At 40.0% G+C, this 17,962-nt stretch overlaps 1 protein-coding gene across 1 annotated transcript in view; it reads right to left on the bottom strand.

The window, feature by feature from the left end:
• Nucleotides 1–10,677: 10,677 nt before the first annotated feature.
• Nucleotides 10,678–17,962, bottom strand: part of slc13a1 (solute carrier family 13 member 1) — a 43,057-nt gene continuing 35,772 nt past the window's right edge. The window contains exons 12-13 of the mRNA XM_028016111.1: nucleotides 12,592–12,683; nucleotides 10,678–11,442 (exon numbers count right to left, since the gene is read on the bottom strand). Of these exons, the coding sequence (XP_027871912.1) occupies nucleotides 11,117–11,442; nucleotides 12,592–12,683 (418 nt within the window). The 3' untranslated portion in view covers nucleotides 10,678–11,116. The remainder of the gene's footprint in view (nucleotides 11,443–12,591; nucleotides 12,684–17,962) is intronic.

The raw sequence follows: 17,962 nt of genomic DNA, 5'->3' as shown, positions 1-17,962 counted from the left end.
ACCCTAAACCCTACCCTAACCCTAACCCTAACCCTAACCCTAACCCTAACCCTAACCCTAACCCTAACCCTAACCCTAACCCTAACCCTAACCCTAACCCTAACCCTAACCCTAACCCTTACCCTAACCCTAACCCTAACCCTAACCCTAACCCTACCCTAACCCTAACCCTACCCTAACCCTAACCCTACCCTAACCCTAACCCTACCCCCTACCCTAACCCTAACCCTAACCCTAACCCTAACCCTACCCTAACCCTACCCTAACCCTACCCTAACCCTACCCTAACCCTTACCCTAACCCTACCACCCTAACCCTAACCCTACCCTAACCCTAACCCTAACCCTAACCCTACCCCTACCCTAACCCTAACCCTTACCCTAACCCTAACCCTAACCCTACCCTAACCCCAGCCGTATCACCGATGTAACGGCAATTCTCTGCGCCACAGGGCAAGGAGATTTGCCTTACATAGCGGCCTCCACATCTCGATCCCTGGAACGGGTGCACAAAATAGTGTGGACCTCTGCCTTTGGCCAAGAAGACGACGCCCTTACAACATCTCCAATACGCTCGGGACTCCTGCTGCCCGTCATTCAGAAGTTATGGGAACACCAGCTTACTCGACAATGCCTGCCAACTCTGCACCTTCTCGATGGACGAGTTGTGGCTGTAGGCGAGTACCTTCCACCAGCGTGTCCCGTGTCGCCGGATATGTTTATCGATGTCGGATGCCAAACCAGCAGTGCGACTAACAGAAAAGGTACCCAAACTGAGATTCTCAGTTCATCTCACCAAGCGTGCCAGACAGAAGACACCCTCTTCGTGTCATCCCCTTCACCAGATCCGCCTTCCACCGATATGGATTTTCAGGATCTACTGACTGAGTTGGAGGGATACTGTAACAACCCACCAACACTGCCAGACTCTGAGATGGATCTGTCTTCGCTTCTGCAGTCTTCCCTGGAGGGCATTAGCCCTCCCGGATCAGCAGGATCTCCACTTCCTCCACAGTTGGACGCCGAGTGCTGGATTTCTCCGCCGTCCAATCTGACGGAGTATGAGGTTGTGGATACCTGGACTCCATCATCATCTCCGGTTGCCTGCTACGAACAGGACATCTTGACTGCGGATTGCGGTGATGGACTTGACCTCTTTTGACTTAGGACTTTGTGTTTTCTGCGATGCACCGTCCGATCTCAAGGAGGGGGTGTCAAGAAAACTGCTATGAGGTTGAGATCTATCCAGGTACACACAGAAAAAGGTGCATGAAGGCCTGAAGGAAATAAAGCAATCTTGTGTTTTGATTTATAATGATTGAGTGTTTTGATAATGATTAAGTTGAACATGAATGAATACAATAGGTAAAATGACTGTATGTAAGTAATTACTGAATGATTCTGAAGTATACGAATCATGATCTGTAATAACATGACGACAATGAAATGATTAAGGTTTGATGATTTATAATAAGTTAATGAGGTGATTAATGCTTATGATTAATGCTTAATGGAAATCAGCACATAAGTTTTTAATATTTGACTGTGTTTAAAAGTGAATCAGAGAAAAGCACATAGTTTTTAAATGTTAAAAGGAGAAGGGGAAAAAAGGAGAAGGGAAACTTGTGAGTTCCTGCTGTCGCAAGCAGTTCTGAACAGATGGCCAGACGCACAGGATGGGTGGGGTGGTATGGTTGGCTAAGAACAACACGCTGAGGAAAGGGCGGTACTTTCCATCCCAGCCGGCAGGCAGGAGGGGCCGAAACCACGTAAACTAACACTCCCCATACACATATATGGCAAAGAACTGTATATAAGCAGACGGAAAAGGAGAAGTTCTTGTTCTTTGTCTGCGGCACCGAAGTAGAGCTAACAGAAGAAGCAGATCAAGGAAACAACAGTAGACCACACCCTGGAGCCACGGGAGAAAGCTGAAGCTTCTTGCCGCCAAAGGGAGACAAGTTCCAATCGTCCAACCCGGGTTCCTGATTCGATCGTCGGTCTTACCTCAACCCAAACATTGCAACAGACTTGGAGAAAGGACAAAGGTCCCGGAGGGATGAAAGAGTTGGGTTTTCAAAAGCAATTGAACCCTCTCTACTTTGCTTCCATTCTAAAGAGGAATTTTTCACACAAAGGATAAAGACTCAGACCAAGGTTTTCGGACGTTCCTGTTGCCAAAGATCCATCACCAACTGGGTATGAGTAGAATTCGCTTCCTAAACAGCTATCTCAGAATCTGCGACATAGGTTAGGGAAAGAGACAGGAGGGTATGATTATACATGTTGATCTTATTACACTGCTCTTGACTTGTATACAATTGATTATTGATTTGTATGTCACATACCCCTGCTTAAGCTTGCTTAATAAATTCTTACTCTAAAATTCTAATGAAGTTGGTGGACATTGGAATTAATTGAGTCATTTAATCATTTTTTCAGTTCTTTTAATAAAGGTAAAACTAAGGTACATGGTTCTAGTGAAAAGGAGGCTTCATAATTTCCTTTGGTGAGAGTAAAATAATGACCCAGGGACTTACATCCAGGTCACTAAATTTAATCTAGCCGGTTCCAAGAGCAAGTTATATTTTAGAAAGCGAGCTACCGTTAACAGGAGTGGTTATTGGAATTACGCAGCTGTGAGGGCTACTCAGCTGACTGTTTCTTAACTGAAAAGGGTCGTAACTTCTGGATTGGAGGTAGTTAGAGCTAGACGAATCGCTTTCGACACCAGTTTAAATAGATTATCTCTTATAGATCTCTTTTAGGGTAATACCCAGGTCTTAGAGATTTTCCGGACCTGTTAGACAGAGAACTGGTCAGTAGTCAGTCCCGGAGGGTTGTGATGAAGTGGGCGGGGCTAGCTATTGCAGGATAACGGACAGAGCTCTTTTAGATGATAACAAAGCTAATGCTACTTCCGCCTGTACTGGATGTGAAACCACAGACCCGACACCACACAAAAGACCATACCATAAACAGACGATACTGGACTGGACATAGTCCAGTTACCTGACACAGTAACTATGTCCAGTTAGTAAGTAGTTCTGTGGAGCTACAGAACTACTTCAGAACTACTTACTGGATCACAGTCTGACCAGAGGCACATGTCATTCATCATTTCAGTTATGAGGCACAAAAAACAGCTTCTTTGGCCAATTCTGTCCTCGTCTTCCATTTACCTTCATTACTCCTTGTAATTTAAACAATCCCATCAATTTCAATGCGCTCCGGTTCAAATTAAAAGCTTAACAACGTTATTTATCGCCGTTTTGGCTGGCTAGAGCTAGCGTAGTCGGACCTGGCACTAGTCATTTACCCAGAATGCATTGGAGATAGTTCACTGTGTCAGCGGAGCGTGGCGTGGCTGCCCTCGGAGACACGCGGAGCTATGCTACACACACTTCGACAAAGAGAAGAGAAAAGAGAAGAGAAAACCGGAACAATAAACCTGTACTGGGACTGAAGCGACAAAACAACTTCTGAGAATACGCCAACTCTCCTTATCAAGACGTCGAAACTCTACTTTATCCTGCTTGGCTGAATGAAAGGCATTCAAAAACAGCGATCCGAAGCTAGCCTGTAAGCGGTGGGAGCTAACTGTAAGCTAATCTGGAAGCCGGTAGGCAGTGGAAATCTGGAAGGTAACTCGAAAGCAGTGGCGAGGAATTTTCATTGGAGAACAAATAAGTAAAAAATAAATAAATAAATAAAAAAGAGAAAAAAAGTGAAATTGAAAGAAAATGGGACCCAGAAAGACTCCAGCTTCAGAGGATCTGGATGATATTAAGAAATCCTTGGATTTTCTCTCGGAGGAAGTGACAGCTATACGGCTGCACCAAAACAACATTTTGGACTTAGTGAAAGAAGTGAAGTCGTTGAGACTTTCTAATGAGGAAAAGGATAAACGAATCGCTGCATTGGAGAACCGAGTGGCCGAATTGGAACAGTACAGTAAGATAAATGATGTGATCATCACGGGACTTAGAGTTAAGCCCAGTTCGTATGCTAGCGCTGTGGCTGCAACTAGTACTGTTGGTGAACCATCGGTAGAAGGGCTTGACTCCACAGAGAAACAGGTGACTTCTTTTCTCCGGACCAAGAGGATAGAGGTGGACTGTGACACTGTGGAAGCATGCCACCCGCTTCCAAGAAGAGGAAAAGATGATAAACCTGCCATTATCATGAGATTCACAAAGAGGAAATACAAGTTTGCTCTGTTAAAACAAGGCAGATTGCTGAAAGGATCTGACGTATTTATTAATGAGCACCTGACCAAGAAGAACGCTGATATCGCCAGAAAGGCTCGGTTTCTGAGAAAACAAGGAAAGATTCAAGCAACATGGACAACAAATTGTAAGGTTTTCGTTAAACTTAATGGAACTCCAGGGGAGGCAAAGGTTCTGGTTGTTCGAGACATCGCTGACCTGGATAAGTACAATTGAATGTTTTACGTTATATCTGGGATCTTAGATGATTGCATATGACACTCAATCACCATGTCTCAGTTAAACAACATGTTGTCCTCATCGGCTATGGATACAACATTAGCACCTCGAACTAAAGCAGACTACCCTGAACTGAAAACTTTTGACTATACTGAATATAAAAGTCAGGATAAGGAAAAGGACTTGGACCCAGAAAACAACTTTTTCTATAATAATGGGAATAACTGTTGCTACTACTCGACTCAACAATATAATATTACAGTTAATACAGACAATAAATTCTCCATAATACATTTCAACAGTAGAAGTTTATATGCGAACTTTAACCACATCAAGGATTGTTTAAATCAATTTAAACAGCCTTTTAGTGTCATTACTATCTCAGAAACCTGGCTTACTTCGAATAAGGGAGCCGATTTTGAATTAGAGGGTTATGAATTTAGTTATATTAATAGAGAAGGAAAGATTGGTGGAGGAGTAGCTGTATATGTGGACAACAATCTCAGATATAAGTTAATTGAAAACATGACTAATGTGGTTAAAGATCATTTTGAATATCTAACAGTTGAAATATATATGGAAAAAAATAAAAATATAATTGTTAGCTGTATATATAGGGCTCCTGGTTCTAACATGAACCTCTTCATAGAATGGTTTGAGAAAACATATACAGCTATAAATTCAAAGAACTATTTTATTTGTGGGGACTTTAATATTGATCTGCTAAATGTCAACAATCACAAATTGACTGAAGAGTTTATTAATACCACATGTAGTCTGAGTCTTTTCCCTCAAATTACGAGACCTAGCAGAATCACAGCTAATAGAGCTACATTAATAGATAACATATTTACAAATTTAATAGACAACACCATAAGTGGATTGTTAGTTCATGACATCAGTGATCATTTACCTGTTTTTGTTGTTTGTGATATCTGCCACAAGAAAGTAATGACTAAAAATAATCCAATCAATAAAAGATTAAGGACGGAAAAAACTATAAATGCATTTAAAGATGATTTATCTAAACACACTTGGGAGTCAGTACTAAAAGAAAATGACGTGGATAAAGCATATGATAATTTTCTGAATATTTTCAAGTTATTATATGACAAAAATTGTCCGATTGTAGAGTTTCCTTCTGAAAATAAATATTTTGATCATCCATGGGATTGCAAAATGCCTGTAAAAAAAAGAATAAGCTATACAGAGATTTTATAAGGCATAGATCAACTGTGGCAGAAAATAAATATAAGAAATACAAGAACAAACTGACTGTTGTTTTAAGAAAAGCAAAACAAGATTACTATAGTAAACTGTTGGACAGAAATAAAAATAATATTAAAGGTATTTGGAATATTTTAAACAATGTTATTAGAAAAAATATTAAACATGTCAGTTATCCACAATACTTCACAAACAATGAAGATAAACATTTAAATAATATGGAAGAAATAGTTCACAATTTTAACAAATACTTTGTGAGTGTGGGCCCAAAGTTGGCTGAGGAAATACCGCAGCCCACAGGACATGAAATACCAAATGACGCATTAGTGAGAAATCCAGATTCCATGTTTATTACAGCAGTGGAGGAAAACGAAATTATAGATATAGTAAATAAATGTGAAAATAAAAGGTCAACTGATTATGACGGCATCGACATGATAATAATTAAGAAGGTGATTGTGGAAATTATTAAACCGCTAACATATATCTGTAATCTGTCATTTCAAACAGGAATATTTCCAAAAAAAATGAAAATTGCAAAAGTAATCCCACTATATAAATCGGGGAATAGACATGACTTCACAAATTATAGGCCTGTTTCATTACTTCCACAATTTTCTAAAATTGTGGAAAAAACATTTGTTGTCAGACTAGAAAGTTTTCTTAGTAAACATCATCTACTGACTGAAAGTCAGTATGGATTTAGGTCACAAAGATCCACAGCAATGGCAGTTCTGCATTTAATGGAAGAGGTGACCAGTGCTTTAGATAAAAAGAAACATGCTGTTGGGGTATTTATTGATTTGAAAAAAGCATTTGACACAATTGATCATGATATACTACTCAGAAAACTTGAGTGTTATGGTCTAAGAGGAGTAGTGTTGCACTGGATGAAAAATTATCTCAGCAATAGGCAACCATTTGTGCAGTTGGGTAATTTCCAATCCTCATGCTTGGATATTGTTTGTGGTGTCCCTCAGGGCTCGGTATTGGGGCCAAAATTGTTTATTCTGTATATAAATGACATATGTAAGGTATCTAAGAGATTTAACTTTGTACTATTTGCTGATGACTCAACCATCTTTGGCACGGGTGAAGATTTAAGAAAGATGTTGTTTGAAATGAATCAAGACTTATGTAAACTGAAGGAGTGGTTTAATATTAACAAATTGTCACTAAATTTAGATAAAACAAAGTTTATGTTGTTCGGTAAGTGTAAAGAGAAGAGTGATTTAATAATACAAATTGATAATATGACTGTGGAGAGAGTGACTGAAATTAGGTTTTTGGGAGTACTGATTCAAAACAAGATCTGTTGGAAACCTCATATAAGATATGTCCAATCTAAATTGGTAAGACGTATTGCAGTTCTTGCTAATGCTAGAAAATATTTAAACTCCTCTGCCCTATACATTCTGTACTGCTCACTTATTTTACCTTACCTAAGTTACTGTGTGGAAATTTGGGGCAACACTTACAGAACGTTACTACAACCATTATGCACATTACAAAAAAGAGCCATTCGATTAGTTCATAAGGTTGATTTTTACTGTCATACCCACAATCTATTTATAGATTCTTATTTATTGAAATTCACTGATTTAGTAGAGTTTCAAACTGCACAGATTATGTTTAAAGTCAGAAATATAATATTGCCAGAAAAGATTCAACAATTATTTTCCGATAGAGTGGGGGGATATGACTATAGAGAAAACCTTGACTTCAGAACTTTGAAGGCTCGTACAACAATGAAAACATTGTGCATTTCGGGGGTTGGTGTGAGGATCTGGAATAAACTCTCTAAAGAGCTGAAGCAAAGTCCAAGTATGAGACATTTTAAGAAAGGTCTCAAGGCAGCTATTATTCAAAGTTATAAGGAAGAACAAGGGGGATAATCCTGGTTGGGAACTAAAACTTTAGGTATGATGTCATCAAGTAGGTGGCATGTCGGCGCAGCTGTGGGTAAATATATAAAGGTATGAAAATAACAGTGTATTTTGTCTATAAGCAAAAGGGTGTGTATATGGGTGTAGGTACGTATATATGTTTGTATATGTAAATATATATATATGCATGTGTACAGATGTGTATGTGTGTGTATGCACTATTTTCATCTAGCTGAGGAAATCTTATTATACTTATTATTTCCTTTGTCAGAAAGGATATCAGACATTGAAAATACTGTGATAAATTACAACTGGAAAAGGGGTATGATTACATAAGTTATACTTCAGCATACTCCTTTTCAGACTCATAATCACCGATGTGATGTGTTTTTTTTTTCTTTTTTCTTTTTTAAAAGAAATATACTATGTACTTTGTGTCGTTTACACTGTCGGTGAAAGGTTTGTCTGAAATAAACTAAACTAAACTAAACTAAAACTAAACTAAACTAAACTAAACAGCTTAAAACAACATGGTGATGTCCGTATGACAATATTATTTGAATTTATAAAAACTAAACTTCCTACAGTATTATTACTGTATTGTTTTTACATCTAAAATAAATATTTCTCAAATAGTAAATTGTTGCAACTAATCATGGATCCCTTTAACAATGCATCTTTCTCACAGAACACTATAAAAGCAGATTGTTGCTGTTTTCGTCTTTAGTAATTGGGTTAAACATAAACGCCTCATTGACAACTGAATCCTACGTTACGTCGTCCTCATCTTGAATGAGGCAGTGAAGTGAACAGAGGGCCGTAATTCATGTGCTGCGTGGAATTGTTTAACACTGGAAGTACCAGAGAAAGGTCATTTAATATTTCTACCTTTGGACCCCAGAGATAGGTCGACTGACCTGAAGGATTTTATCTAGCAGGTGCTTTTGTTCTGTAAATAAGGCCATTACCTTATAAGTACCCTGGTAATGGCCTCAACGCATCTCACAGTTGCACAATTGTTCCTTAGACTTAGACTTCGACTTAGACTGACTTTGTTATCATTTTGCATGCACAGGGTGTATACAGAATGAAATTTCGTTGCATACGGCTCAGGACAATGTTTGAGGTTCCAATGTTGTGAGTAAAATAAAATACAGTATAAAATATGAATATAAATCTAAATATAAAATATAAAGTGCAGGACTGACAGTAAAATAGAAGTTATTTATCTCTGTACATGTGCAAGGTATAAAGTGGAGACCAGTTTTTGAGTGTAACAAAACCACCGTTTTTCTAAAGGGTTGAACGTTAGAGGGTTTAAGATTTTCGCTCAAAGCTGCCATAAGTCCACATCAGCTAGGGTATGGAGCAACATATGATATGACGAATACCAGAAATTAATATATGTTTCAGAGACAATTCTTTACTTTTTCCCAAACAACAATGAATATCACTTACGTGCGTAACAGTGTTGAAAGGTTGAGCTTGACGATGACAATCTTAGGATAAAAATAATCAAATATAGGCAAGATACTATACTAACACTTAAATCTCTTTACAGTGTGAGCGGGAAGACACGTAAGTGATGCCACTTCCAGGGTGCTGAGGAAATTGGACTGAAGCATTATTTATAAAAAGGAGGGATTGGTATGTTGTTATAGGGTTGAACAAAACTAGAGGGACATGATTAAAAAGTGCTATTTTACAAATAAGTCATGTATTTTTTTCACATTTCTTTTATTTAGGTTAAAGTATACCTAAAGATGTTTATGTTAGTAGAAATAACTTGCAGTTACTGACTATTTTTATTTGTTTTATATTCAGTGAAAACTTAACATTGGTCAGTGGGGACATTCACATTCGGCTGACCTCTACGCTTCAACAACCCATAACATTTTTCAAAACATAATTTTTAAAATATATTTGCATGTTATATTACCAAGACACATGGATATTTCCATTTCTTGATTTTCTCAAAAAATGTGGGTTGCATTATATGAAAATCTTTGAGATAAACCTGTGACACAAAATGCACCGAATTCAGAGAATGACCCAGCTGATGAATGTAATACAGTTAAAAACTTTACTACTTTTCCTAAAACTGCAGTAGAATTTTAATTTGGTGCATAGTCACTCTGCCATCTGTTTGCCTTGCAGTTGGTGATATTTAACTTATGTCAGTAGCAGCGGTGTTCAGAGGTTCATGGTGTCAAGTAAGGTCTACTGGCTGTCTGCACCACCCGTCGCGTTTCTGGTAATACTGCTTTCTGTTGCTGTGTGATGGTAGTACTTATACTTGTAGCTGAGCTTGAAGCTGCATCGCTTCGTGTCGGACCAATAACGAAATAGGGATCTGCTCCCCTGCGAAGAGTGAACGGTAGATGCTCCGCTTGGTTTGGTTTGATCACAGTCCAGGTCAGGTTTGTATTTTTTCCTGCATACTTTACAAAGTACTTCTTTGTCACCTGGTTATCGAGCCAAAGTTGTGAAAACATTTATTTTCCCATGGTGAGGCGCAAAATAACTCACTAGTCTCAACATGTAAGGCGCTTCCAACACTATGCATGTGCACAGCAGATCCAATCGAGTCTATCAATATCAGCTCAGGTCCTGGAAGTAGTTAAATATTTTAATACAGATTTTATATGGAGAGCCATTTCAGCCAAAAGTAAATAAATAAATAGGGAAAATAAATTAATGAATAATTGGCATCTTTATTCTCATTTATATTTATTCATTTATACTTTTATTTATTCCCAGATTTATTTCTGCCTGGCCTTTTTTAATTTTCCCTATTTTCCCCATTTTCATTTATCCTTTTTCAATTTTTCTTTTTCATTTATCCTTTTCTGTTTTTTCATTTTTCTTTTCCCTATTTTCCCATTTTTATTTCTCTTTTTCCAATTTTTCATATTCTTATTTTCATTTATCCATTTTAAATTTTCCGTTTTCATTAATTAATGAATGAAATTCATTAATTTCCTTAGGGTTAATTTCCAATTTTCCTTTTTTCATTTATCCGTTTTCCCCCAAACTGGGAAAAAAGGTAAATAATTATATGCTAATGAGGAGCATATAATTATGCTCCTCATTAGCATGAGGAGCATGCTAATGTTAAGCTCAATACGTTGATCGTGGAAGGTTTTGAGTTGATCTCGGCACTAGTTGACAAACTGAAAGCCGCCAGGAGGCTGAGACCAGCACGTCCTCTGATCATAAGGTCCAAAACATTTGTAACTTTACTAAGAAAAAAAAATCAACAAAACGTGATCAAATTAATAACCCAACAAAATTAATAATCTCAGTAATTATTGTTTCAACTAAGTTTTGCGCCATTCTGTGCGACTCAAAGACCGACTGACTAGCAGAGCAGGAGTTTAAATTGGCTAATCAACCACCACTGTGTTCAGGGGAGCGCTGATTAATAACCGCGAAATAAATATCAAGACTGAAAACCTTATATCATAACGGACTGAATGTTATGTTTTTAACGTAATCTCTGCTTGGCCTATAATGTATACTGTCGAAATGACAGATGGGCAAACTTTTTCGTCATTTAAAAAAAAAAACAATGGTCAAATAAGGAAAATATTCCATTAATGCAACCCCTCCTCAGAACACTCCTGAGCTCAGCTAAACAAACTACAGAACATTTAAACATTTTTTGACTGAAGTTATTGATTAAATTTATGATTATGATGAGTATTAGTGAACTGTGTCTGTTGACGTATGATCGGCATATATTGTGGTGAATTTGAGGCATTTCACTCGAAAAGGTAAACACAACCTTTGCTCCTTCGGCAAGTGCAAATCCTCCACCAACCAGCAGGGCAACCTTCCATGGCATCAAGGCTTGAAATTCGTCCCAGGAGATCATGGCCTCTGTATCAGCAGAGAAAAATGTAGTTATATTTTTATGTAATATGCACAAAATAGTTAACGGTTCAAAACATGTAGATATTACTATCAAGAAGGTCATTTATTTGCTTATTAATACTCTTCAGTTTGATTTAATTTCTTTTTACAACCTGTGTTTTAAACACATAGGTTTGGAAGTCCCATCTATATAATTACCACATTTAAATGGTGGAAGGCTTTGTATCCCTGTGATCATGTGGATTATAGTGTGGGATTGTTTTTCAGGAGATGGACTTGGCCCCTTAGTTCCAGCAAAAGGAACTCTGAATGCTTCAACATACCAAGGCATTTTGAACAATTCCATGCTTCCAAACTTGTGAGAACAGTTTGAATCTGTCCCTTCCCTCTTAAAACATGACTGTGCACCAGTGCACAAAGCAAGGTCCATAAAGACATGGATAGCAGAGCCTGGTGTGGATGAACTTGACTGGTCTTTACAGAATCCTGACCTCAACCCAATAGAACACCTTTGGCATGAATTAGAGTGGAGACTGAGAGCCAGGCCTTCTCATTCAACTTCAGTATGTGACTTCATAAGTGCGCTTCTGGAAGAATGGTCAAAAATCCCCATAAACACTCTCCTAAACGTAGACAGCCTTCCCTAAAGGGTTGAAAGAGTGGATCAACATCATATTGAACCCTATGGGTAAGAAATGGGATGTCACTTAAACTTATATGTGAGTCAAGGCAGGTGAGCGAATATTTTTAGCAATATAGTAGTAAATTGCCAAATATAAGAAGTATATCTATTGGCTACAACCTAACAGTTTGTTATATAATGCACCATATTTGTCTAGTTTAAACAATGTTCTGGCATGCAGGAAAGTCAGAATATGGATTGTAAAGTTTTGTATTAAACTCAGCACAACTAGTTTGAGATTAATTAACACCTATGCTCTGTTAATTTTGGCTACTTTTTATTTTATCCTTGGTAGATTTCCACAGAGGTACATCAGTTTGTACTTCACAGAAGCAGCTTGACTTTTCTTTTGGAAGATCATTTAAGTAGAATTTCCATCCATGACTAAGTCAGCTATTTAAATAGTTCCAAAAAGATTATTATATTTGTACAGCCTCTTGATTACATTTTCAACAATATTACCATATTATTACCATATTTCTTGTCAGGTCCATGGGCAGGGACGATAAAAAACAAGAAACCCAGCAGCAGGGCCACAGTAGCATCTGTGATGTAGCCTGAGTGACTATCAAAGAGAAGAAGAAAGAAATTAATGTTGGTGTAGATTCTCATTCATCCAGGACATTATAACATTATAAGTGTTTGAGTAGAAGGGCACTAAACTTTTTTTTGTTTCTAGAAGACATTTGCCTATTGCCTCTTCAGTTCGGAGCATGGTTGGAAAAACAGATTAAAAAGTTGTAATCAGAACAGTCACACTGAGAGGGTCTTTAAAGTCATGTATTATATAGAGGGCAACGAGAAGTGACCAAGATCTCTTGATCAGCTCTCATCAGCAATTGTACAGTACAGTCTCACGAAAATCAAATCCGTTTCAAATTCTGGTTGCCCTTTATGAGGGTATCACACTTTTAAAGTAGCGCCACCAGCCAAATTTGTCCAAACCTCTCACACTTCACATGCACCAATATGAAAGCGGAGGCATAAAAGCAGCTTTTTTTAATTACACATTTTTCAAAACAGAATCACAACAAATGCCAATGAAGCACCTTTGTTTTTCTCTAATTTTCCCAGTTTCACCTTTGTCTTTGCAGTTTCAGATTCAATGACTCGAGGATTAAAGAATTTTTATTGTCATACTATTTCGCAATTGCTTGCTTGTGGTATAAAATTCAAACTCAAGTCCCAGACCAAGAATTCAAATGAATAAGTAATAACGTACGCTATACTACATATGTGTGTAAATAAATAAATAAATTTAAAAAGTAAGATGTAGCTGAATTAAGTGCAGTTTGAGTTCAGCAATTTGACGGCTGAAGGTTAGACACTGTTTCTGGTGGTCTTGCTTTGGATGCTCCTCAGCGTCCTGCCTGAAGGGAGCAGCAGGAACAGTCTGTGTGCAGGATGGGTGGAATTCTTCATGATGTTAGAATAGAATAGAATAGAATAGAATTCAACTTTATTGTCATTGCACTGTCACAAGTACAAGCAACGAGATGTAGTTTGCATCTATCCAGAAGTGCTCTACGAGATATAAATATTTATTCACAGATGTTGCACGCCCTCCTCCTGCATTATGATATGTAGAGAACCATGGTAGAGGAAAGCCTGCTCCCCCAGTCCTCTGTGCGTCCTTAACCACTCGCTGCAGAGCATTCCTCTCACTGGAAGGCTTTGCAGTGATGCATCTGCAGAGAACACTTTCCATCACACAGCGACAGAAGCCCCTCAGTTCGAAGTCCAGCTCTCTGCAGCTTCCTGAGGAAGCAGAGATGCTGGTGGGCCTTCCCAACCAGATGGGAGGTGTTGGTACTCCAGGTGAGGTCACTAGATATATGGACACAGGTACCTGTAGCTGGAGACCACCTCCACAGCTGCTCCTCTGATGTACAGGGGATGAAGGAGGATCCTTGTCCCTTCTGAAATCCACCTCCATCTCCTTGGTCTTCTTCACATTGATGCAGAGGTTATTGTCTCTGCACCAGGTGTTCCACCTCCTCTCTGTAATTGGACTCATCACTGTTCGTGATGCATCGCACTATTGCAGTGTTGTCAGCAAACTTCACTATATGAAAGCTGGATTGTCTTGCCGAGCAGTCATATATCAGCAGAGTGAAGAGGAGGGCTCTCAGCATGCAGCCTTGCAGCAAGCCTGTCCTGAGGTTGAGGGAGGAGGAGACAGTGTTATGGATCCTTACAGTCTGAGGTTTGTTGGTCAGGAAGTCCAGAATCCAGTTCCCCAGTGTGGGATTTAGTCCAAGAGAGGAGAGCTTCTGCATCCGGGTCATTGTGATGATGGTGTTGAAGAGTGCATCTGACAGTGAAGGGTCCCTTGGGCATTGCGCATCCCTGATGTTGTAGATTGTGATGCACTTGAATTCTTTTCACATGTGCCGGGGGGTCATTGGTGGTGAAGAGACCTTGAGCTTTCTGGGCCTATGTGACTTTGGCCCTCGCGATGCCAGCAGTCAGTTCTTTCTTTGCTTCTCGGAGTGCTGATGCCTCACCTGTCCTTATCACCGCATCCCCAGCTTCTCAGCAGAACTCTCACCTCATCTCCCACCCCTGCATCTGACTGTGACTTGTACTGTATATCACAGTCAGATCTGGTAAAATGTTACTGTCTTGGTGGTAACTTCATCAGTATACTTGGAGATGAAGTCCAGAACCAAAGAGGTGTACTTCAGGTCCATCTCTCCCTCATAAGTATCCACCGCTCTGAAAACCTGCCAGTCTGTGCACTGAAAACAGTCCTGAGCACAGAGGTTGCATCCCTGGGCCACACAGTGACTGTCTTCTGCGCTGGCTTTATCTGTCTCACCAGCAGACGATATGCTGGCATCACCAGGATAAAAATGTGGTTGGAGAGGCCAAGATGGTGGAAAGGAAGAGCTCTGTATGCACTGTAAATGTTGGTGTACACACAGACCAGAATGTCGTCTCCCCATGTTGGAAAGGTGACATGCTGGTAAAAACCGGGCAGAGTGTCCATTAGTTTTATGTGATTAAAGTCTCCCTGAACCACGTAAAATGCCTCCGGGTGCTTTATCTGCAGTGAGGTAATGGTGTCTGTGAAGTCAAATCAGAAAAAAAAAGACATGTGTTCACTGTGTTCCACACGGACCTAAAAGAGGGACGGACAAGGGGGAAAAAAGCGGAAGAGAAAGCCAAACAAAGAGAACTGGATTTTGAGGACTCTTTTGATCAGAGATCCTGGTCGATTTGTGCAGATCTGGACGAATCTGTAGATGGGCGGAGAGGCAGCCAGTAAGAAAGAAGCTGTATTATTGTGAGATCGGACTGCAAGGTCACTCACGTTCCGCCAGTGGGCCTCCAGCTTTACCGGCCAATTAACATCTATTAACCGCAACGTCTGAACTGAAGCGGTGGATTGTGGTGGTGAAGTCTGAAGCTGATTGACTGATTTTAATGATCAAATTGATTGTTGAGTTGTTGTTGGGTGTTAAATTTAACTATTAATCAATTTAGCATTAGATTAAGAAGAATAACAACTTTGAAGCTATTTATATTTATAAAATAAATATTTATGACTAATATTGAAAGGTAGATATTTGTATATTTATGTTGACGCTGCCATCTTTAAAGGGCTGGAAATGCCGGACCGTGACGAAGGAAAAACATCATAGCCTTCAGTTTCGTTTGGCCTGAGTGTGCAGGCGTGCAGGTGTGCAGTGCTCTAGTGAGCACTGCACACCTGCACGCCTGCACGCCTTTTATTAGCAGATTGCACCCGCCTGTGTAAATCTCTGCCCACAACAGGAAGTCAACAGGAAACATCACATGCGATCCTATAATAGAATAATAGAATAGAATAGAATTACTTTATTCATCCCAGCAGGGAAATTATTTCGCAGTTACAGCAGCATAGAGACAAGACACACAACAACCACCACTGAGTAGCAATGTAGACAAGATAAAATAAGAATAAAATATGACAAGCTGTCAATATAAAAAGCAGCTTAGAGCAGTCCTTGCAAGGATTCAAAATGCAGAACAAAATGTATATGTAAATATATGTGTCAGGATCTGCGTTTTTTTGTGTTTATTTAGAGTTTTCTGTGTCCTTGAGTCTCTTCGTTGTCCTGTCCTCCCCTTGATTGTTCCCAGGTGTGTCTCGTTTCTGTGATTACCCTCCCGTGTATTTAATGCCACCTGTGTGTCTGTGTCTCTGTCGGGTCCTCGTCTCGTTTGACTTAGTCAGTGTCGAATGTGCTTTTAGTCCTTCGTCTGGTCCATAGAATTTACCAGTTGCTACCGGCGTTGAGCCCTGGCTTCTGCTCAGTCGTGCTGCCTGGTTGTGTGGACTCTGTTTGGGACATTCGTTATTAAAATCATTTATTCATCCTACCTGGGTCTACAGCGTCTGCCTCACCACCCCTCAACACCACCGTTTCATGACAATATGTACAGCAAGTGTGCCACAGTGCAGTTGTGCGAAATTGGACTGATTAGTGCAGAACAATGATTTAGCTTTTATTATACAGTGAGATGTCATGTGGCAGGAAGGATTTCCTGTATCTGTCCCTACGACAGCGGAGCTGGAGCAGCCTATGTGAGAAGGTGCTCCGCTGTCTGTCCACTATGTGGTGGAGAGGCTGCTGTTTATTGTCCATAATAGACAGAACCTTCTTCAGTGTCCTCCTCTCCACCACAGTTTCCAGGGACTCCAGCCTTAGTCCCAGTACAGAGCCAGCTTTCCTGATGATTTTGTCTAGTCTATTAGAGTCACTGGCTCTGATGCTGCTTCCCCAACACACAGCAGCAAAGAAGATGGCACCGGCAACAACACTGTGATAAAAGGTCTCAAACATCTTGCTGCACACATTGAAGGATCTCAGCTTCCTTAAAAAATAGAGTCTGCTCATCCCCTTCTTGCACACAGCGTCAGTGTTAGATGTCCAGTCCAGTCTGTTGCCGATTACAACTCCCAGGTATTTGTAATCCTCCACCTCCTCCACCACTTCCCCTTTGATCTTCAGTGGCCGTGAAGGTATCTTCTTCCTTCTGAAGTCAATCACCATCTCTCTGGTCTTACTAATGTTGAGCCTCAGGTGATTCTGCTCAGACCACTCCACAAAGCTGTCTACCAGTGTCCTGTACTCCCCCTCCCCTCCATCCCCTATACACCCGACAACCGCTGAGTCATCAGAAAACTTCTGTAGGTGACATGACTCAGAGTTGTACTGGAAATCAGTGGTGTACAGGGTGAAGAGAAAGGGAGAAAGCACAGTTCCCTGTGGAGCTCCTACGTCACTGACCACCACATCAGACAGGACAAACTGTGGCCTGCCTGTCAAGTAGTCAGTAACCCAGGAGATCACTGAGTCGTTGACACCCATCCTCCGCAGCTTCTCACCCAGTAGCAGAGGCTGGATGGTGTTGAAGGCACTGGAGAAATCAAAGAATGTGATTCTCACAGTGTCTCCTCCACCATCCAGGTGCGACAGTGCTCGTTGCAGCAGGAAGATGATGGCATCGTCAACTCCTAAGTGGGGCTGGTAGGCAAATTGCAGGGGGTCTAGAAACGTCCTCACCCGAGGCCTCAGCTGGGCCAGGACCAGTCTCTCCATGACCTTCATCACATGAGATGTGAGAGCAACTGGTCTGTAGTCCTCTGTCTAGTCCTCAGTAGTCAATGTTCATGTGTGCTTGATCATCCTCACATTTCATTTCATAATCCTGATCTGTGTAATACTTAGGAGGTCTCCTTTCTCTCTTAGGATAACGTGAACCAAGATTACCTTCACTTTGATCCAAGTTCCCATCTATGTCACAAGTATTGTTCTCAAATCTGGTTTTGATTGCTCACTTTCAACTTTCTTC

Source organism: Xiphophorus couchianus, chromosome 4, assembly GCF_001444195.1.
Source record: "Xiphophorus couchianus chromosome 4, X_couchianus-1.0, whole genome shotgun sequence".
In the NCBI taxonomy this organism is placed as follows: domain Eukaryota; kingdom Metazoa; phylum Chordata; class Actinopteri; order Cyprinodontiformes; family Poeciliidae; genus Xiphophorus; species Xiphophorus couchianus.
This window is presented reverse-complemented; position numbering and strand designations above follow the sequence as displayed.